The 22,486-nt window shown below is 56.7% G+C and overlaps 1 protein-coding gene across 1 annotated transcript; it reads right to left on the minus strand.

The window, feature by feature from the left end:
* Nucleotides 1–1,614: 1,614 nt before the first annotated feature.
* OPN4 (opsin 4) lies at nt 1,615–13,551 on the minus strand. The gene is made up of 10 exons (XM_005565254.4): nt 13,173–13,551; nt 11,809–11,954; nt 9,951–10,084; nt 9,429–9,632; nt 8,646–8,817; nt 8,052–8,216; nt 6,717–6,824; nt 5,674–5,854; nt 4,273–4,416; nt 1,615–2,377 (listed from the first exon to the last, which is right to left on the minus strand). Exons 1-10 carry the CDS (start codon nt 13,314–13,316, stop codon nt 2,339–2,341), a joined length of 1,437 nt encoding a protein of 478 aa, XP_005565311.3. The 5' UTR covers nt 13,317–13,551; the 3' UTR covers nt 1,615–2,338.
* Nucleotides 13,552–22,486: the final 8,935 nt, after the last annotated feature.

Consider the following 22,486-nt stretch of genomic DNA (forward strand, 5'->3'; position numbering starts at 1 on the left):
AGGGTTGTCCAGCCATAAAAATGATCATAATAGCAGCAGCTCCGGGCATAGCCAGCCTCAGCATGCGCCCTTCACTCCCTGGGATCCTGAGAAGTTGCCACCTGGACCCACAGGAGACAAAGCTCAGGGAGGTTAAATGACTTCTCCAAGGTCACACAAGGAGTGGACCCGGGCCACACTGGAGCCCGGGCTGATTCTTACAGGATGCATGCCAGATAATGGGCTCCCAATGGCCACAGAAGCCTCCCAAAGCCCTGGTCCTGGGCAGCTGGCCCTCTGCCTGCACCCCTTGGCACAGGGTCTGAAAGCAGGTCTGAGGTAGGCCCATCCCCTCCAGACCCTCTGGGGGCCCAGCCAGTTATTCCTGGCTCTCCTGTCTTATTTGTGCTCTGGAAAACTTGACGGCAGCATGGAAAGCTCCAGCTGCCAGTGCCACACGCCAGGCCCCGTGCCCTTTGCGCAGGAATGGCAGGGGGCAGGGAGAAGGGAGGAGACGCCATTTGCTCAGCTGCTAGACACAGGGCCAGGAGGGGCACGGAGGGGGAAGCACGTGTGGCATGTTCAGCCTGTACCCCAGAGACAGTGTGTTCTGGGTGGGGGGCCCAAGCATCTTGGGACTTCTGCCAGTGTGGTCTTTGGGCCAACCCCTTCCCCAAGAAAGACCTCAGGCCCCTATGTGGTCTGGAGATAGATCAAGGCCCACTCTGGCTCCTTGGTTGGAGAAACTGAGGCTCAGGGGAGGCAACTGGGTTGGCTGCTTGCTGGCCCTCTTGGAGAGCTCTGGCTTGGACCCTGAGGAGTCAGTAGAGGCCTAGGTATGAGTCATTTCTCAGCTTCCAGCCTCACTCCTGGGGCCTGGCACATGCAAGGTGCAAGGTACGATCACCCATATTACGGGGTTGTTTTGTTCTTGCCCAAAGTCACAAAACTATCAAGCGGAAGAAGCCGGGAAGACTGTCCTTTCCCCCGCTTAATCACCTCCTTCATCCTATATCACGCAGCCCAGCCCAGGAGGCCAGCAGTCCATGGCCAGCGTCCCTCCCCCGTACCATTCCCTGTCCCTCTCTGCAAAGCCCCATGTCATCCATCCCTAACTCCAGCCTTATTCCCTTTCGTAGGGGTGTCTGTCCATCCTGCCAGGCTGGAGAGGACCCAGCAGCAGGGCATAACCAGTGTGGGAGAAGGAAGGCGCCCACCCCCAGGGCCAGGGAGCTGGGGGAGGCTGTACCTGGAGCTGCACGCTCTTTCTCTGGCCTCTGGCTCCTGCCTGATGAAGCTCGCCTCTGGGGAAAGGGAGGGGTGGCAGGAGAGTGCTCTTAAAGGCGAAGGCCGGCCTCCCTCCATCTGCCTCCCTCGGGAGATGTGAAGCCAGTCAGAGAGCAGCTGGTACCCATGGGCTGGGCGGAGCTCAGTGGCTCACTGGGGAGTGAGTGGGGACGGAGGCCAGCCTGGCCTTTGTCCCTTCTCTGCTGTGCTCCCTGCAGTTTGAGGTGGGCCTCAGAGTGAGAGTCCCAAGAGTGGGGACAGAAGGAGGAGAGGAAGTGAAGTTGCTGGAGGCATCAGAGGCCAGGCCCTGGTTCTCTCCCATAATAGCACCAATAGGTAGAGACCATATTTTGTCTGATGACACCTTCTCCACTTTTTATTTTCCTGTACCCTGTCAGATCCACACAGCCCTGGGAGGAGCTTACATGAAATTATTCATTCCATTACATGAAATGAATTACAGATGCAGAGTGTGCACGCATGTGCTTGGTGTGCATTCAAATAGGTAACTATGCGAGAGCGTGCCTGCAAATGCCCGTGTGCACAAGAATGTGGGCCACAGTGGAACGGTGCGCTGGGGGAAGAAGCCAGAGGTGAGTAACCGTTCCAGTGTGCAAAGGGAGGTCTGTGCTCAGCTTCAGCTGTTGGCAGTGGGAGATGCGGAGCTGGCCTTCCTATGCCAGTGACAGGCCCAGCCTGCGGACAGAGGCTCATAAATAGCTGGTGTGTTCTCTGGAGCCATCACCATTGTCATCGCCTGGACAATTGCAGCACACAGCATTTGAGGAGAGGCAGACAACTCGGGAAGCGGGAGAGCCTGGGCACACACCCCTCAGGCTGGGCCTGGGATGCGGCTGCTGAGCTGGAAAGTGGGTGTGGAGGACGTTGTGGGGCAGGAGTTTTGAGGTGTGGAGAGGGGACATGCGGCTAGGGCTGCGAATCCTGTGCAGCACGGGTGACAGGGCCACTTCCAAAGCCTGCAGGCTCACAGCGTAATCCTGGGTCTGTGTACATGAGGGAGACATAGGGGTGCTGGATGTGTCCCAGAAGAAAGGGAGAGCCAGTGGGTGTCCTACATCCTGGAGTCCTTGCAGGGGAGCAGCCCCTTGGTCTGCAAACAAACAGCACGCATCTGTTTAGCTGAGGAGCAGTTCACTGGGAGCAGTCTCCCGATGACCCGCCACATGCTGGGTCACCGAGCAGCGGGGAGGTTGCAAGGAAGGGCCAGGTTGTGTGCTGGGTCAGGGATGGGCCTTCCCAGAGTCCACATCCCAGAGTAGGAGCCAGTAACGCCTAACACTGCCTGCAGAGCATCTCCTGGGATGCTCCCTGGGCTCTTGACTCCCGGGGTCACAACTGAACTCATCCTCACCCCCACTACCCAATCCTCTCCTCTCCTCTCCTCTCCTCCACATGTGGAGACTCTGGCATCACCCCGGCTCCTGCTGCCCTTAAATGGGTCACTCGTTGCCTGCCCTGCAGTGCTTCCTTCCTCTAGTCTTCACCCTGCAAAGCTGACCAACCCCCTCCCAGGGCTTCCTGTCCCTAGGTCAGGTCTGGAGACACCTAAGCCAGTCCCTGATGGGGCCTTGCCTTCCCACTGCTCCTACCACCTCCGGCCCGTCTTCCCTTGTCCTATGTCCCCCACTGCCAATCCCCAGGGTCCCTCTGGCTGCTCTCAGGGTCACAGAGAGACATCCTGTTCCAGGACATACTGAGCTCCCTCCCCTGTGCCCCTGTGTTTGCACAGTCACACAGGCTGTATCCTCATCCTGGACAGATCAGTGCTACCCCCACTCCCCATCCCTGCTGCCTGCAGATCCCTGCTTCACCTCTACCTTCCTGGGGAGCCTCAGGGACTTGCCTCTGCTTTCAGTACCCTGCGTGCTCACACCTCGTTGGCAGCGCTTATCACATGTGTGTGGTGATTGTTGATGGCTCCCCAGCACCCCACCCCAGCCTATCCCTCCAAGACAGGCACTGTGTCTTTCATCAGTGCCTGGCCAGCCTGGGGGTCACTGCCAGGACTTTGTCCTGGCATTTATGGCATGCACAGTGCCTGGGCTCCAGGACAGGGGGCGGTGCCCCCAGGGGGAATGCTGAGAGAGGCTGAGGCTACCCAACTGCAGGTACAGCCCAGGACTTTCGTTCTTGGATGCACAGGGACACAGCACTCAGGAAGGAAGGAAGGCAGGAATGTGCCTTTGGCCTTGGACTAGCTAGGGAAGCCAGAGAGCCCAGGAGCCGAGCTGGGGGTGTTGTGTGGGTGTGACAGGAGGGGCAGATGGGGAGCTGTCAGCTGGGGTGAAGGGCTGCTTGGGAGCCTGTGCACACGACATTTCCAGTGTTCTAGAATATGGCCTTCTCTAATCGCCATCGACATTCCGTTCCATAGGCACTTGGGGCCGACAGCTGGCCTTCTTTTAATAGCCACAAGTATTCTGGGTGACATCCTGATCTCAGGGCATTCATGGTGAGCACATCCACAGCTTGCAGCCCCTTCCTCCGCAGGTATGTCCAACCTTGCAGTCACACAGAGAGGCACACACCACCCACACTCACTCATATGCACAGCTTAAAGCAGACACATTGGGGCATGCTCTGTCACGTGTCACTGGGTGTTACAGTGACAGAGCATGTGCTGGGCACATGGCCACACACATGCTCGAGCTATGTTCTGCCGGCTGCAGACCTCCTAGTCTTATCAACACACACATGTACACTTATCATGGCACAGCACAACCAACAGCACCGTGCAGAGTCAGAGTTGCATGATCACACACACATACACACACGCAGACCACATGCAAGCCTTGCTCAGAGCATCTCAGAGTCATAGAGACCCCCAGGCAGACAAGGAAAAGCTGAGAGGTGCTGGGAGCAGGTGATTCCTGGAGGGCATTGCCCCTGCCCAAGAGAACAAGTCTCCCTTTCTTGGCCTCTCCCTGGGCTATTGACCCCTAATCCCCACCCCTTTACGGATTGGCAGGTACCGGGCCCAGTCACCTTCCCTGGAGTCTCTGCTTCCTGTCCCTGGGGTCTGGGGGGCGCCTTGGCTTCCAAGTCCTCCAGACCCTGACCGTAGAGGGACCGCCCATTCGCTTGCTGGGCGGCTCCCCACACAGCTGCTGCCTCCATGTGTGTCCAGCCCTGGGGGAGGTGAGAAAGTGACTGTGAGGTGAGAGGGACAGTCCGTAGCTTTGCTCCTGCCCTTACCCCACCAGGTCCTCCTCCATCCTCCCAACAGGTATTCATTGCAGGAGGCCCCTGACACCATTTGCATGGTTGCTGGTCACTAAATAAACCTCGTAAATTGTGCGTGCCTATGCTAGGGTGTGTGTGTGTGTGTGTGTGTGTGTGTGTGTGTGTGTGTGTGTGTGTGCAGGTTTGCTCCCCATCTGCACACCTGCAGACCTCCCTAAGAAAGTGGCTATTTATATTTTTGAATACATGGGTGGTCTTCACGAGGGTCTAGGCCTCCATTAACAGATTAGATTTCTCCTTGGTGACTACAGTGGTTTACAGGAGGGACCCCTGAGAGCTCCTCTCTCAGTCCCTTAACCAAGACACCTGAAGATGCAGGCAGTGGGAGGAGATCGCTGGCTGGTCAGTCGGCGGCAGCTCTTGCTGAGGCCCATAGAGGGCGCTGTAGGTAGAATTAAGGAGGAGCCCAAGTGTGGCTGGAATAGGAGCCGGTGGTGCACAGAGCTTTCCTGGGGGCATCTAGGGGCAGCAGAACTGCAGGCACCAAGGAGGGCTGACACCCATCCCTGGGCACACCTGGCCCTGAGGAGGGTTGACACCCACCCTGGGCACACCTGGCCAGCGCTGATGTGAGATGCCTGTTTTCCCTTTCAGAGGAGGATGTGGAGCCTCAGAGGGGGTAAGTGACCTGCCCAGGCTCCCACAGTGAGCACGTGGTAAGCTGAGGCTCAAAGTCACATCTCCCATCTCCAGGGCCCATGACAATCCTGTGAGCTCTTCAAGGCTCCCAGGAGGAGGGGGCTTAATGCTGAGGAGCAAGGAGCTCCAAGCTAACTCCGGCCTTGACTCTCCGGAGCCCTATCTAGGGCCAGATGTGCTGATCTCTTCAGGCTGCGGCTCTAGGGAGAGTGTCAGTGTGGAAAAGGAGATGGCCTGGAGTTGGAAGACCTGTGTTCAATCCTGGCCCTGCTCTTGGGAACCCCCAAACCATCCCCTCTCTGGCCCTAGTGCCCCCGCCTATCAGGGAGGATTATGAACTCCATGGGGGTGTTGCGATGGTCTCTTCCTATCAGGGTGCCAGCGTCCTGAGAGTCCCTGTGTCTCAGAGGTAGCCCCACCAGGGCCCATGTTTCCCCCAGAACCCCAGGGCTGCCTAAGGAAGGGATGGCCAGGTGCAAGCTGGCGAAGGCCCAGCGTCCTTACCACCTCACTCTCTGAGCCCAGGGACTCCTGGCGCCTCCGTCCAGAGATCCAGCTGAGGTTGGAGGTATGGCTGATCAGCGTGGAGCGGTGGGTGGAGCGGTAGCTGGGGTAGGGGTGACTGTGCCGGCGTGATACACCCAGCAGCACCCCCAGGCAGGGCAGGTGCTGGGCAATTGCCACCCTGCAGGGACCGCACATCTGATTAGGGCCAGGGGATGGGCAGACAGAGGCAGGGGAGGGGATGGATGCACAGGGTGGTACAGGCCTAATGTGTGGTGACCGAGAGCCTCTGGGGAAATGGGGAGGCCAACCCTGGAAACTATGGCAGGTGATGAGGACAGAAAGACAGATGCTGGATGGGGAGATTGACAGGCTCACAGGGCTGGTGGGAGGAACAGAGAGATTTTGGGTGGTAGGCATGCAGGGAGAGCCTGGGGATATCAATTCCAGCCCCCAAGTGGTTGGCTCAAGCCACATCTTTGGTAATGGAGACCAGGGACACTCCTGAGCAGCCTCTGTGCTGGACGGGTTCAGGCCTGCCACTGGCCTTGGGAAGGCGGTGAGTGACGGACACCACCAGGCAAAAGGAAGCACTGAGGGAGAAGCGGCCTTGCCGGGTTGCTATCAGCACGCATACTGGCCCAGAGCCACTCCAGGCCCCTGCCAGGCCCTGGGAGCAGAGCTGAGCTCTCCCTGCTGTGGTCTCTTCAGGATGACACTATCAGGGAGGGCAGTGGGGGAGGGGCTTAAATTCACAGGGCTGTCCTGGCTGCCCTACACCCCAGGTCTGAAAGGTCCCATAGTTAGGATCGGATACTGCCCAGGGAGCCCTGACCTCCCTCCACACCGTGCCCCCTGGGAAGCTGGGGTCGGGGAGGGAGGCACACCAACTCCAGACCCCACTCAGTGTCAGTAGCCGCTCCCAGCTGCTGGTGGCCCCCATCCAACACACATACAAGAGACAGGAAAGGTGGTGGCCTCTGCCCCCATCTGCCGGCCAGGCCCTCGGAGGCCAAGGTTGGGGTTCTGGAAAAGAGCCACACCTGTACTTGGGGTGGGTGATGGCGTAAATGATGGGGTTGTGGATTGCAGAGGCCTTGGCGATGACGGCTGGCACCGAGCTCATGTAGGGTGTCAGGACATGTGCGTACCTAGGACAGAGAAGGTGTGGTCCCCAAGCTAGCTGGCCCTCCTGACGCACCTTCTCTTCTGGGCCAGGCCCTGCCAAAGCCCAAATCCTAATCCGGCCCAAACCAGCACCACTAAGTCAGCCCCACAGGGAGGAATTGGCAGTGCCGGGATAATTTTTTCTTTTTTTTCTTTTTGCTCTATCGCCCAGGCTGGAGTTGCAGTGGCGTGATCTCAGCTCACTACAACCTCTGCTTCCTGAGTTCAAGCAATTCTTTTGCCTCAGCCTCCTGAGTAGCTGAGCCTACAGGCTCCCATCATCACACCTGGATAATTTTTGTATTTTTAGTAGAGATGGGGTTTCACCATGTTGGCCAGGCTAATCTCGAACTCCTGACCTCAGGTAATCCCTTGCCTTGGCCTCCCAAAGTGCTAGGATTACAGGCATGAGCCACAATGCTCAGCCTATGCCAGGAGAATTCTGATCTGAGTGAGAAGGAGGGAGCAGTGGGTGGTTGAGTGTGTGGCTCTGGAAGGAAGATGTGCCGAATTTGGGGTGGAGGTTCCCAGGTCCACTGTCCCTTGGAGCCTGTGCTGCTGGCGATGCCCCACTTCCCCCCATTGACTCTGGCCCTCGGACCCTCTGCCTAGCTCTTCTCATACCCAACCCCAACCGTGATGCCCATTCTTGCCCTGGCTATTGTAGAGAAACCCCACAGTAAGGGCCTGGGGGGACCAGGCCATTCCTCCACAAGAAGGTCTTCTATCTAAGTACTTCCAAGGTTAAATAGCCCTCACTTCTCAAAAACACTTCTGAAGGTGAGCCTGCATCCGTGCCGCTGCAGATGTCACAATCCCCAGACTCTAGCCACAAAGGGCTAGAAGGGCAGCTCTCAGGGACCCATTCCTGGAGATGGGCAGCACCTCTGGTCATGTGACCACAGCCCAAGCGGAGAGAGAGGAGACCTCAAGAGGAACTGTGTGTTCCAAAGGGGGCTAGCAGGCCGTCCGCCCAAAGCTTTGTGGGGCGCAGAGCTCCTCTGCATGTGCCCTGGTGCTTCCAGGAACTAGGTGGCCTCCCACCCACCCCGGGGCTGGGCACCTTACCCAGGGAGAGAATAAGCTGTGAGGCTGGTCTTAGGGTGCAAGGATGGCTGGCCGGGGTTGGGCTGGGAGGAAGAAGCTGCCCAGGCTTCTTGCTCCCACCCCTACCCCTTCAGCCTCTTCCCCAACTCTTTACCACTGCTTACCCAGCAAAGGCCACCAGGGCCACAGCAGAATAGGGAGCCCAGGAGAGCACGAAGAGGAGGATGACCAGCAGCATGATCTTGGCCATCTTGCACTCGCTCTGCAGCCGCTGCCGCTGCCACAGGGACTCGCCACTGCCCTTGCAGGCCCCGAAGGTCTGGAGAGCCCTAGGAAGGACGCATAGTCCAGGTCTGACCCTAGTCGGGTGGCAGCGAGCACCAGGGTCACGGCTGCTGGGGGAGCCTCCCTGGACTATCTTTGGAGGGCACTTGGGAGAGTGTCATTCCTTCCAGCAGTGCAGGCAGCTGTGACTTCCAGAAAGTTTTCTGTGACACGAGGGTCTTAGCTGCCCCCCACTCCCCCTTGATTCGGTGTGCCTTCTCTGCTCCCATGGCCATGCCTAAAAGCCCTCCCTGGAAGCCCTTGTCTCCTGAGGCTCACCCTAGACATCGCTGCCCCGTAAGCACGTGCTCAGCCTGCCTTCAGCCGCCGGGCATGCTCTGGTAGGCTGGTGCAGGTGTGAGTGGTGGGGCAGAGGCCACCTGGCAGAGGGGCCGGCCCCCCTCCTGTAGCCCCCCTCCATGCTCGGCTCTTACTGTCCTGTCTCCCGGATGGCCCTGAAGATGAAGATGTAGCAGTAGATGATGATAAGCAGAGGGAGGAAGAACACGAAGCAGCAGAGAAGCATGGTGTAGGCACGCACAGCCGGTGTGAAGCTCATGTAGTCCCAGGAGCAGGATGTCAGCAACCCCTCGGGCACATAGGCACCTGGGAGCCAGGGCAGGTGCTCAGGCTTTGTGGTGGCACTGACCAGGGCTCCTTATCTGGCAGGAGCTTTGTATGTGGCATTCGGGTCCCCATACACAGCCCTGGCCCCTGACCTGGCCCTGTCCAGTGCAGTGAGGAAGCTGGAGGGAATTGGGATGGCCTGAAAAGCCCACTGCCTTCCATTCCTGCTAGATTTGAGCAGAAAGCTCACCATAACTACAAGATGGTGCTTGCCAGGGCTTCAGCCAGAGGCCTAGTCTTGCCCCAGGAGGGCTACTACCTTGCTCTCCACCCTTCCACCTGCAGAGGCCTCACACCCCAGCCCCCTGCCTAGTCTGACTCAGCATGAGAAGTACCTGTCACTTTGCCCCACCCAGAAAGCCTCTGTATTTTGGGATCAGCTGCCCAGGAGGTCCTTTGGCCCCTGATGGGGCAGTGTCAGTTTCCCTTGCTGCCGGTCACATCCCCTGAATGTCCATCTGACCTGAGGCTCAGGTAGTTCCTGGGCACCCCTGCCCCCATCAGCTGGCTGACCCAAGTCCACCTACTTCCCCTTGAATGTGCCCCTCCCAGCCCATCTGCCCCACTTCCAGTTCCAGCATCCCACTTACTCCAGCCAAAGAAGGGTGGCAGACTCCAGGCCAGGGCATAGAGCCAAACGCCCAGCAGGACAAATGCCGCGCGCCTCTTGGACGCCACACCAATGGTGGCCAGCGGGCGTGTGATTACCAGGTAGCGGTCCAGGGCGATGGCCGTCAGGGTGATCATGGAGGAGATGCCAAAGAGAGCCCCACAGAAGGCATAGAACTCGCAGCCTGTGGGTACAGCCCCTGCTCTGAGTCCTGGGGAGGAGGGTCTGGGGATGGGGTGGACTCTGCTCTGGCCCTCGCCTCACAGGAAGAGCAGGCCTGAGCACACTCCACCCCCTCCACCTGCCACATCTGGCTAAGGCTGGCAGAGGCCTCAGGACCAACACTGCATCTTCCATTCTTGCTTACTCACAGGACTGAGGGCAGCTACCCACTCTCTGCCCAGGCGCAGCAAATCACCTCCTTTGGGCCACCCACCATTGTGGGCATCCCCAGGTCAAAACCCTCCTCCTCCCTCGAGCAAAAGGGAGCCCCAGTATCTACCTGTCTCCCCAAAGAGCCAGTGCTTATAGAGGCTGCTGGCGAAGAAGACAGGGGCCTGGGTGAAGGACATGAGGAAGTCGCTGATGGCGAGGTTGATAATGAACATGTTGGCAGGTGTCCGGAGGCCTCTGCTCCTGGAAGGATCAGAAGCTGTTAGGAGGCACTTCCTGACACCTCCAGAGCTACGGGGAGCTTCCCGTACCCCTCAAGTACGCATGTGCACACATGTGCCACACACTCACACATGCACACACACATGGGCATGCAGACAGGCATGAGCTGCCAGGCCACAGAGCTATCCCACTGTCTAGCAGGGACCAGCCGAGCAGCTGTTGAACCCAGCAGTGTGGGCTGAGTGAGGACCCCAAGACAGCTCCCTCAGAGTGAAGCAGGGGGCAGTTTCTCTCCAAAATCTGAAGCGTGGCCCAGTGCAGGCCGGTTCTTGGGTCATGTCCCTTTCCTCTTCTCGCCCTCTAAATTCCTCTGCACTACTCACACCATCTCCTTGGCCAATTCACTGGTTTCCTTGAGTCCCTCCAGGCCAAGATCTCCCTAGAGGTTTCTCCCCAGGCTCCTCCTCCTGCGTACCCTGACTGTGCTTTCCCATGGCTTCTCACGCCTCCCTCCTCCTCAGGTCCCCCTTCCACCCTCCCTCCAGTGTCACATCCTGCCTGGGCCCTGCCCTGCACACTGTCTCTGTAGTCCTCACCCTTGGGGATGGCAAAGGGCAGAGGAGCTGATGGCTGTGCACCACGGCCGGGCCAGGCACTTTCACCAGCCTCAGCTCCTGTCATCATCCATCTTTGCATCCACCCTGAGGGAGGCCTCATTGTCCCCATTTTCCAGACAAGATGCCCCCACTCATGAAGTGACTTGCTCTGGTGCACAGCACTTAGTAAGTGGCTCATTTGTGGGGCAATGCACATCCAGGAACTTACTGCATCATCACAGTGACTCCATGAAGCACAGCTCCGTTTTGCAGGTAAGAAAAGTGGGCTCAAGGAGGAGAAATTAGGTGCCCAGTCCCTTAGCTAGCAGGTGGGAGAGCCAGAGGGCTGTGTGGCCCTGGAGCCTGGGTCTCCTTCTCCATCTGCCTGTCTCAGTCACTGAGCCAAGCAAGGGGGCAGATGGAGAGGGACCCTGGGGGTGGGTGTCAGGGGTGTTTGAGGGACTTGAGGATCCTGGTCCCCAGGAATGCTCTTTTTTGGGGGGTAGGGGTGGAGTCTTGTTCTGTTGCCCAGGCTGGAGTGCAGTGGCATGATCTCGGTTCACTGCAACCTCTGCCTTCTGGGTTTAAGTGATTCTCCTGCCTCAACCTCCTGAGCAGCTGGGATTACAGGCCCACACCACCATGCCTGGCTAATTTTTGTATTTTTAGTAGAGATGGGGTTTTACCACATTGGCCAGGCTAGTCTCGAACTCCTGACCTCAGGTGATCTGCTCACCTTGGCCTCCCAAAGTGCTGGGATTATAGGTGGGAGCCACCACACCCGGCCTAGAGTGGCTCTTCAAGGCAGGGGGAGGATGCTCTCTGGGTCAGGTGATGGCAGAGGTGTGCTGAGAGCAGGGCAGAATGGTCAGAGACCCACATATTCTGGGCACACACACCCTCCACAGAGGATGCACCTGGGTCTCAATTAGTGCCAGTCAGTCAGGCCTCCCTGGACCATTTTTGGCTCTTTCCGTGACCTTGAGGAAGGTCTGGTCCTGAGATCATCGAAGGCATGGCCTTGCCCTCCCTGCCTAGGCTCAACACTGCCCTGGCCAGAGTTAGAGCCAACATTCCTGCCCGCATGTTCTTCCTGTCTGCATGGCTGCCACCCTCAGTGCCCTGGGCCCAGCACCACCAACCAGGCACCTGCAGAAAGTATAGATGACCGTCAGGTTGCCCAGCATCCCCGTGAGTCCCACCAGCAAGATCACTGTGCCCAGAGTATAGTGGGCATGGTCTGGAACATCAACCGTGGGGAAGGGGACCCAGGCAGCAGCCCAAGTCCCAGCTGCCTGCGGAGAGACAGAGAAACGAGAGAATCACATTATCCCTTGTCACCTTCAAATAGTCCTGAGAAGGAAGAGTTAGGATTCTCAACAGGGCAGGAAAATAGGCTCAGAGTGGCAAAGCCACTTGCACACATAGCTCGCAAGTGGCCAAGAAGAATGGAAGTGCAGGTCCTTTCCAGAGTCGAGCCCAAGCTCCTAGACCATGGCACAGGGGCCTTCTAGGAGTGAGCTCAGATCACCTGCTAGAGGCTGGTAGGACAGACAGATACGTACCTGGCAAGCAGGGACATGGCCTGGGTCACCTTATCTTTCCTTAGGGAGAAGGCAGAGCCAACTCCTGGGTGCATCCCTGCCTGCAGTATGGACTTCAGCCCAAGGGCCCAAGACAGTGTTTGAGGCCTCTAGACGCTGGGGTTGTGAGTTGGGTGGAGCCCCTCTCAGGAGTCCTGTCCCCCTACTGAGCCTTAGAGGAGAAGTTGCATTGCCCCTTAGCGTAACTGGGTACAGCTGACCTTGATGCCTGGCATGAGAATGAAGGGAATTCCCTTTAGAAAGAAAGCTTAGGCCTGCAGGGTCACTGAAGGGAGGTCATGACCATATCAAGTCAGGACAAAGGGATTTAAACACTCCTCCCACCCTAACCCCTTTCTGGGGTAGAGAGGGTAGCTTGGTCTCTGTCCTACCCCAGTGGCCCCTATAGCTACCGGAACCTTCCCATCCTGTCCAGCACCTGGGCCAGCATCCCCAGGTCCTGAGGGTGCCCTCAGCCCTCCCCAGCTAGCAGTGGTGTTGATGGAATATGGCCCTGGGCCTGGGCTAGGATGATGGAGGTGGCAGAAGGTACCCAAGGCTTCACTGTGGGCTGGGCAGATCCAGAGGCCCAGGGTGTGCCCTCCTCTCTGAAGGGCTCCATGGGGCATCCAAGCAACCTCTAAAAGGAATGAGTGCAGCCAAGGACAGGTCTGCCCATTCCAGCCCCTTGTCCTCAGGGCTGGCCTTTCTATTCCTTGAATGCTCTCCATTAGGAAGGACATTGCCTGCACTTCCTCTATCAGCCTGTTTATCGGGGGCGGGCTCAGGGAGGTCCAGTAATGGCTCAAGGCCCCACAGCAGAGTTCAGACCTTTTCTATCTCCCGCTCAAAGCCCCTGCGTGTGGCCAGGAGGGGACCAGGAAGGGGATAGGGAAGTCTCTGTGCATGCACATGCTGGCCCAGGCTTACCGTGGGACTGACGGACGGAAGCTGGCCCAGGCTGGAGATGCTGCTCTGGGAGCTGTCCCACCTGCTGGGTGGGGCTGCGGTGGCCATGCAGCTGGGCTCCTGGGTTGGGCTCGGCGGGACTCTTGGTCCTGAAGGAGGGTTCATCCTGAGTTGGGATGGTCCTTGCTCGAGCCCACAGAGAAGTCAACGGCACAGGGAGCTCAGGACTTCAGCTGTGCTCAGCCTCCCAGCTTTCCTCCATCCTCAGCACCCCTGCTCAGCCTGCCCGCTGCTTTCTCCTGTGTCTGGCGCAGATCCAGCCTGGAGCTGCTCTTGGGGCTGGCGGTTGCTCTGTGTCTGGTGAAGCGCAAAGGAGTGAGTGTCACAGTTATGGTGACTCAAAGCCACAGAGTTCATCCTCATCTTTATATAGTGGTGCGGGAGCTGCACATGCTCAGTCGCTCCATGCCTCCAGCTCACTCCGACCAAGGTCCCTGGGTGTCTATCTACGAAGGTCTGATGATGGTGGTGTGAATGTGTGTGTGTGTGTGTGCGCGTGTTTCAAGGGAGACTTCTGGGATGATGGTGGCGTGAATGTGAGTGTGAGTGTGTTTCAAGGGAGATTTCTGGATGATGGTGGTATGACTGTGTGTGTGTGTATGCGTGTGAAAGAGTGTGTTTCAAAGGAGACTTCTGGGATCATGCGGTGAATGTGTATGTGAGTGTGTGTGTGTTTTTCAAGGGAGATTTCTGGGATGGTGTCGTGAATGTGTGTGTGTGTGTGTAAGGGTGTGTGACTGTGTGTGAGAGTGTGTTTCAAGGGAGATTCCTGGGCTCAGGCTCCTGGACATTGGGCAGAAGGCTCTGTCCTCTCCTTTCACCAGTCTCTGTTGTGTTTCTTCCCTGAGCTCATCAAGAACAGCCTCAGCTACCCCAAGAGCCCCCAGAGCTGTTTGTGGGCAGCTGAGGCTGTGCAGCTCAGCCTCACCCTTTCCACAGTGGGCCCTACCGCTATGTTTGGCCCCCATGAGCCATGGCGTTTTCACAGCCACCCTGCACAGAACCAAGGCTGGTCACCCCTTCACAGATGGAGACAGTAAGAGGATGTAGCATTACGGTGAGATCAGATCATGAGGTGGCTTTTGCTTGTTTTGGATAAGAAAGTTTTATTTTTAAATTTGATTTATTTATTTATTGAGACAGAGTGTTGCTCTCTCACCCAGCCTGGAGGGCAATGGTGCCATCTCGGCTCACTGCAACCTCCGCCTCCCAGGTTCAAGCGATTATCCTGCTTCAGCTTCCCGAGTAGCTGGGATTACAGGCACCTGCCACCACACCCAGCTAATATTTGTATTTTTAGTAGAGACAGGGTTTCACCATGTTGGCCAGGTCGAATTCCTGACCTCAGGTGATCTGCCCACCTTGGCTTCCCAAAGTGCTGGGATTACAGGCGTGAGCCACCGGGCCCGGCAGAAATTTTTAAAGTATAAAGATTTTTTAATTTTTGGAAGAGTCCCAGGAACTCACCCAGGCCTGCAGGCCTGATTCAAGTTGACTGGATGTCAGAAGTGGAGGGGACCCCGGGCCTGCCCCTTGCCCTGTCTTAGAGGAGGCAGCAGGAGCTGGAGAGAAGGGAAGCTGAATACACGGCTGCCAGGGAGGGCCGCTCAGGCTAGGCCTGCCACAGAGGCTGTGTTTAGGGGAGCCCGACCAGGCAGCGGTCATCCTATGCGGAGGCCATGTCCTGGCACAGTGCTGGGAGTGGTGGAGCCCTGGAGTGGACAGAGATACCACTCCTCTTCCAGAAGTTCCCCCAGTCTTTATAGTTCTCCCAGAGCCCCAGGTTTAAGCAGAAGTGGGAGCATCCTCACTGGGAGCGGAGCTGCACTTCCTGCAGCTGCCAGCCCATGGCTCACACTGCCCTCCTCCTGAGGCTCTTCCACTTCAGGGCTTTGGCTCACAGAGGCCACCCTGTGAGGCTGAAGGGCTGGCTTTGCTTTCTGTCCCTAGGCTCAATGCCAGCTGTTTGCATTTTAATGTAGGGGTTTAACAATTCCTCGCAGCTGGGAGCAATTCTGAGTCAACACAACGTCCCATTCAATATGGACCCCACTCTCTAACCTGCTAATTAAGACAAGGTGCAAGTGATGGAGCAGGCACGGGAGTCCAGGGGAGAAGTGCTTGTCAGGTGGACACAAGAGGCGGGAATCCACATGCCATACCCAGGGTGCCACAGACCTCAAAGGAGCACCTCAGGGAAAGGTCGGAGGAATCGGAGCCCCCCGCCTGGGGCCTTTGGAAGCCAACATCTCACCTGACAATGTCCTTTCTCCATGGCCTGCACACTGCAGCCCTTGCGGGTGACACTGAGATCTCCTCAGGGCCCAATCCCCTCACTCCTGTGCTTCTGTCCCACTGGGGAGGCCCCCCATCGCTCTCATGCTCCCAACCTTGGCACCCCACACCAACCTGGCAGCTCGTCTGCCTGGAGCCTGCCATCCAATGGAGCCAGGAGGGCCGTGTGGGCAGCCTCAGCCTCCAGGTGTCTCCTACGACTACTGCTGCCCAAGCTGTCCTGGCTGGAAGCTGTGGTCTGACCTGTGGAAACCCTGGCCTTCCATCACCCCCCTCCGACCAGGTGGCTCCTGTCTTCCTGGGTGCCTGGCTGTGCTCACCTTCCCTCAGCACTTCTCCTCCTCTGCAGGCTTGGCTCAGGGTGGGGCCCAGCCTCTTGAGACCTGGGATCATTGATGGTCTCAGGGGCCTGTGCCATCCAAGAATCTCAACGCAGGAACAGGTGTGGAAGGGGTCCTCAGAGTCTTCCCAGTCCCCACTCTGGCTGGTCTCCCACTCCCTTGGAGACCATCCTGGGCATCTCCTCCTCCCCTGGTGCCATTCCCAGGGGCAGGCTGACCTCAGTGCTTGGTGCCAAGGTTGCCGATGGTCCCAGGGACCCCTGCACTGATAGTGACATTTCCCCTTCTGTGGCCCCCTTTGTTCTGGTTCCTCCCTTCCAGCCCTTGCTTCCTGATGCAGCCTTAAAGGCAGGTGGAAACACAAATTCCAGATAATCCTACACTTAACCCTTTGGTGGCTTCCATAGCTCTTAAGACAGAGACAGAGCCCAAATGTGGCAAGGCGGGTGGAGGGAGGTACTACATCACCTGGTATGTGGGGATAAGAAGTGGGCTTTAGGGGGAAGCACATAACACCAAGGCTCAGCAGCAAGAGGCACGTCATTTCCTCTGTGCGTGCATAGGCCAGGCTGCTGTCACTGCATGGGGCTCAGTGTCCCCAGGGACCTGCCCTTGCTCTTGCCCCTTTTCCATGCATGCTCCAGAGTAGCCTTGTTTGCGGGACGAGCAGCCGAGCTCAGGTGCCGGGCAGTCTGGGTGTGACTGCCAGCTGATTGGGGAGGTGTCTGAGAGCTCCAACTGCCAGCACCTGGAGACCTTGCTGAAAGCTGGATTAGGCCTTGCAGGAGGAGGAGGCCTGATCCCTTGGGAAGCTGAGTTCAGGTGAATCTTCTCTTGCTGAGAGAGGAGGAGCCACTGAACCTGCCTAGCTCCGTGGCTGGAGACCAGGTTGGCCTCCTCTCAGATCACTGAAGGCACACAGCTCCTCTGGTCACCCAGCCTCTGCTCACACACTGCTCCTGAAACCTTCCCCTGTCCCCTACTCTGGGTCTCAGCTCAAATACCACCTCCCCAAGACTGCCAAGGGCCCAGCTGTTCACCTCCTCCTGTCCATCCCTCAGAGCATCCACGGATGGTGATAGTGTCATTTGCAGTGATCGTGGTCTGACCGTGTCTGTCTCCCTCCTTGGAATGCAGACAGGTTGGTTTTGTTCATCTTTGAGACCCACTGCCTAGCAGAGCACCTGACACATAGTATCAGGAAACCCAGAATCTCCCTGGTCCTTGCTTCTCAAAGTGTGGCTGGAGGACTGGCTGCTGATGTGCACCCCTCCTGCAGCTTGTTAGAAGCGCAGACTTGGCCGGGCGCGGTGGCTCAAGCCTGTAATCCCAGCACTTTGGGAGGCCGAGACGGGCGGATCACGAGGTCAGGAGATCGAGACCATCCTGGCTAACACGGTGAAACCCCGTCTCTACTAAAAAATACAAAAAACTAGCCGGGTATGGTGGCGGGTGCCTGTAGTCCCAGCTACTTGGGAGGCTGAGGCAGGAGAATGGCGTGAACCCGGGAGGCGGAGCTTGCAGTGAGCTGAGATCCGGCCATTGCACTCCAGCCTGGGCGGCAGAGCGAGACTCCGTCTCAAAAAAAAAAAAAAAGAAGCGCAGACTTCCCAGACCTGTGATCAGGTGTGGATGCACGAGGATGGCCTCACATTAAATGGGAGAGGTGCTGGTATAGACGCTTGGGAGGACTTCAGGGGTTGGTAACAGGTGGTGGAAGAGCCGATCTGAAGGGACACTGAGGCACCCCAGAGATGAGCGCCAGTGGAGCGCACTGCTGTGGCCGAGGCTGGAAGGACCACAGGAGGAAGGGGCTGCTGTGATTCCAGGGGCTGGGGCTCTCCAGCTGGGTGCCACCAAGGCAGGGCGCTCACAAGGAGGCACGGCTGGCTGTTAGAGAGGTGCGTGGTGAGCAGAGCAGGGGTGTGGGGCCCTCACCGCCAACTCTGGCCTCCCATCTTCCGCAGGAGCCCCGCCATGGTCAGGCCTACCCACAAACCTGGGAAGGAAACTGGGGAGATGTGGTTCCTGCAACAGAGAGCAGAGCAGGGCAAGGGTGATGGAGCACACAACAGCTGTCACTACAGACGTGATGTCCTTCCTTCCACCCACCCCCACCCGCCGCCGTAGCCAGTAGATGGTGTGTCCCCAACCCATGGCCTGCAGGTTAGCCCTCCCATGTAACCCACAGGAGCTCTTGGGTGGGCAGCATTTGGTGGCTCGCTCCCTGGCCAGCCTCTGGATCAGCCTAAGCCACCCTTCTGCTCAGCCTGGCCTAGGAGTCTATGGCCCATCACCTCTGCTCTGCCCCTCATCGCTCCAGGGAGATGCAGAGGACTGAGAGCGTGCGCAGTAGTACACTTAGCCCCGGCCCACAGCTCCGCACTGACTGCTGCCTGCTCTTCACACCTCGCTGGCATGGTTGGAGGTGGGAAAAGCTTTCTAGCCCCTCATCCTCAGGGGAGTAGCAGGGCCACAAGAGCAGGAGGCCCGAGAGCTGCCCTGGGGCTGCACAGAGGGTCGAGGGCCAGGCCGGGGCAGCAGGAACAGGAAGTGTGCTATTTAGAAACGACTCAGCAGCAGGCCCTCGGCAGACGCATAACCACGCTCTGGGGGACTGGAATGAACCAGCCGTCCTGGCCACTGCCCACAACCCCTGATGGATACTGACTTTACTTATGGGCTTATGGGCCCCATTATTCCTGTCTCCCGTACATATTTTCTGAAAGCCCTTGCAAGAAGAGCTGAAAGAAAAGCTAGGAGCCCTGGAGGCTCCTGGCCCCTGCGTTTCTGTATTTCTGGCCACAGTACCGGCTGTCCAGAGAGGAGACGGGGCTCCCTGCCCTCCAGCCCAGCCCAGCCCAGCAAGCAATACTGCTATGCCCCTCCCATGCCATGCCCATCCTGTCCACTTCTGGGGATCGGTTTCCTTATCCCGGGACTGGAAGAGGCTATCTGGTTATTCAGAGACTACTAGGAAACACGCAGGAGCTGTTGCCAGGGGAATATTAAATGTCTTAGCAAGCACAGTCCTGTAGGCATCTGGCCAGCAGCTCACCTGGGGCCTCCCTCCCTCCTCTGGAAGCTGGCAAACCCTTTCAGGATGGGACCTTCTTCCCTATGGCTTGAGGGGAGGAGTTAGAAACACAGAAACTCGGCTGGGCGTGGTGGCTCATGCCTGTAATCCCAGCACTTTGGGAGGCCGAGGTGGGCAGATCACGAGATCAGGAGATCAAGACCATCCTGGCTCACATGGTGAAACCCCGTCTCTACTAAAAATACAAAAAATTAGCCGGGTATGGTGGCGGGCACCTGTAGTCCCAGCTACTCGGGAGGCTGAGGCAGGAGAATGGCATGAACCTGGGAGGCAGAGCTTGCAGTGAGCTGAGATCGCGCCAAAGAAATTCCTTAGCACCTTTGACATTTCCTTGTTTGCACACGGAGCACTCTAATTGGGGTACACAGAGAGAGGAACAGAGACCCATGGATTATATACCTTTCTGTCCTTTTGGTAACTTGTTGGAACAGCACTTTTCTTCCTCAAAATATTATAGCTGATCACAATCAAGTGTCTGAGTCATTCCCTACAAAGTGGGGCATTTGTCTGAGGGAGAGAGTCACCCACTTTGATTTATGACAGCCCAGGGCAGTTTCTGACCTTGCAGAGAGGAGAGGTGTAAAAGACAAATGAAGCAGGATGGAAATCTACAGGAAACATCAGAGATGTTCTTAGTGAAGACCTATTCTGGCATAGAGATGTGTCTCTGGGTCTGTTCTGTGACTGCCCTGCAACCCCTCGCTGATTTCAGCAGTGCATGAGTGGCACTGCAAGAGTCTGAATGAAAACCCTGCCTTCGGGCCAGATGCGGTGGTTCACACCTGTAATCCCAGCACTTTGGGAGGCTGAGGCGAGTGGATTGCCTGAGGTCAGGAATTCGAGACCAGCCTGACCAACATGGAAAAACCCTGTCTCTACTAAAAATATAAAAATCAGCCGGGTGTGGTAGTGGGCACCTCTAGTCCCAGCTACTTGGGAGGCCGAGGCCAGATAATCACTTGAACTTGGGCAGAGGTTGCAGTGAGCCAAGATCAAGTCACTGCACTCCAGCCTGGGTGACAGAGTGAGAAAGAAAAAGAAAGAAAGGAAGAAAGGAAAGAAAGGAAAGGAAAGAAAGGAAGAAAGAAAGGAAGAAAGAAAGGAAGAAGAAAGAAAGAAAGAAAGAAAGAAAGAAAGAAAGAAAGAAAGAAAGAAAATAAAGAAAATCCTGCATTCGAATTTGTGACTGTAGACATGTCAGCATTGCAGGCAAACTCCCCAAGCTGTAAAAACAGTGTAAATTCCATCTCCCATCAGGCCCAACACGATCAGGTCAACCTTGGCGGGCATCCCAGCCTTGCCAATATTTGCTACAGGGAACTGGGAAGTGACAAGGAACCACACAGCTCTGAGATTCAGTTTCCTCACCCATAGAATGGAGATACTAACACCTGCCTCTCAGGGCTTCCGAGTGGCCTCATAAGAAGGCATGCAGAGTACTCAGCTTATGCCTCACCCAGAATCCAGGCTCCAATCTTACAGGGGCTGCTGAAGCAGGAGAGGCAACATCTTGGTGCCCGTGGGGCTTCCATGTTTGTACAGCACATCCCCAAGATGATTACCTGGGAATTTAAAATGTTATGCCACCTGGATTATTAATGATAGCCTACCCCCAGAGACTCCGATTTAGTTGGCCTGTGGTATAGCCTAAACACTGGGATTTTTTTAAATGCTGTGTAACACAAAGTCACAGCCAGCCTTCAGCCACATACCTACATGGATCTAATGTGTTTCCCTCTCCCCTACCTCATTTGCTCCAGCTCCCCTGGCTCCCAGCTTCATCTCTGCTCTGGATGTTGCTGTTATTTTCTGACTGGGCCAGGGAGCAAACTCTCCCCTCTTCTATGACCTGCAGCCTGGGGGCCCAAGCTGGATTCAGGCCTCTGCCAGGACCTAAACCTCTGAAGAGTGTGGAGAAGCAGTGGTGATGAAGGATCCAGGCACCTGGTGCCCAGGGCAGACAGGCACAGGAGCTGAAGCTATGAGGTAGGAGGGGCCAGGAGGCCTGGTGTCTGTGGGTAGAATTCAGGGCAGTAACCTCTAGCTGAAATGTAGGTTTTCCCTCCATTACGAACAAGGGCAAAACCTCTGCAGTAGTCTTCCTGGGACTTTGTGACCAATGGGAATCATCACTTCTTCTATATGACAGCAGAGTTGTTGCAGATAACTTGCCATATTGGTTTTGTTCATCACTACCTCAAAATCACAGTCCTGCATAGACCTGCCACCAGATTCTGTGGTTGGTTCATTAAATGAAGAAGCACATAGTTTACCTGATTACAAGTTTATTGTTTAATATTTTGGTAACAACAGTTTAACGTCACTGGCTTACTTTGCAATCCTATGTATTTTGTCTTACACATTAAAAGCACTCCTAGGCCCAGCCCAGTGGCTCAGTCTTGTAATCTCAGCAACTTGGGAGGACAAGGTGGGCAGATCACCTAAGGTCAGGAGTGCAAAACCAGCCTAGCCAACATGGCAAAACCCTGTCTCTACTAAAAATACAAAAATTAGCCAGGCATGGTAGCGCATACCTATAATCCCAGCTACCGGGGAGGCTGAGGCAGGAGAATCGCTGGAACCTGGGAGGCAGAGGTTGCAGTGAGCTGAGATTGTGCCATTGCACCCCAGCCTGGGCAACAGAGCAAGACTCTAGTTAAAAAAAAAAAAAAAAGCACTCCTGGGGTTGGGTACAGCGGCTCACGCCTGCAATTCCAGCACTTTCAGAGGCTGAGGTGAGAAGATCACTTGAGGGCAGGAGTTTGAGACCAACCTGGGCAACATAGTGAGACCCCATCTCTACAGAAAATTGTCTGGGTGTAGCCGAGAGGTTGAGGCTACAGTGAATTGTGATCATGCCACTGCACTCAGCCTGGGTGACGGAACAAGATCTTGTCTCAATAAAAAGATGTTAAAATACAGTAAAATAAGAGCACCTCTGAAAAGGACTCCATATGCTGCACTGGACTCTAAAGGGGTTCCTGGCACAGAAAAAGTTAAGAGCAGTGAAGAAGATGAGGGGTGTTCAGAGCTATGATTAGGCAGCGACGGGGAGGGATGGAGTCCTCTGGGTCTCCCCAAGAACTGCCTGGGGGTCTTATGAGCTGTTCCTTCCTAGGCTTTGCCTGCACCAAGTCCCTGGCCCTTGCAGGCCTGGTTGTTTGCTCTGTCTGGGTCCCCCAAGCCAGCCTGAGTCTGAAAGAACTACCTGGTCCTCGAGGCCTCACTGTCCATTCAGAACCCTGAGCCCCGACACCTGGCTGCAACTCTGGCCTACCCATTTCCTTAGGTATACTGCAATTCCTCAAAGCTAGAAGAGCTGACCAACACTCTGTGAGGGCGGGGACTCCTTGGGAGACCAGGGGACCCCAGAGTGTGGCAGCTGCCCCCATAGCACAGCCTGAGTGGGCGAGTGACGTCTGGGGCAGCGTTTCACTGGAGGGACAGGAGCAGACTTTGCTGCAGGCCTGACTGGAAGCTTCTGGGCCTTCCTAGGAGGGTGGGGCAGAGAGCACGGCATGGGAAACAGAGACCAAGAGGCG

The sequence above is a fragment of the Macaca fascicularis genome, chromosome 9 (assembly GCF_037993035.2).
Source record: "Macaca fascicularis isolate 582-1 chromosome 9, T2T-MFA8v1.1".
Taxonomy (NCBI): Eukaryota; Metazoa; Chordata; class Mammalia; order Primates; family Cercopithecidae; genus Macaca; species Macaca fascicularis.

Coding starts and splice junctions, on each gene's coding strand:
- OPN4 (XM_005565254.4), bottom strand. CDS start 13,316: ATGAACCCTCCTTCAGGACCAAGAGTCCCGCCGAGCCCAACCCAGGAG. Junction 10,085..11,808: donor GTCATCTATACTTTCTGCAG/GTGCCTGGTTGG, acceptor TGATCCTTCCAG/GAGCAGAGGCCTCCGGACAC. Junction 8,217..8,645: donor GCCATCCGGGAGACAGGACA/GTAAGAGCCGAG, acceptor CGTCCTTCCTAG/GGCTCTCCAGACCTTCGGGG.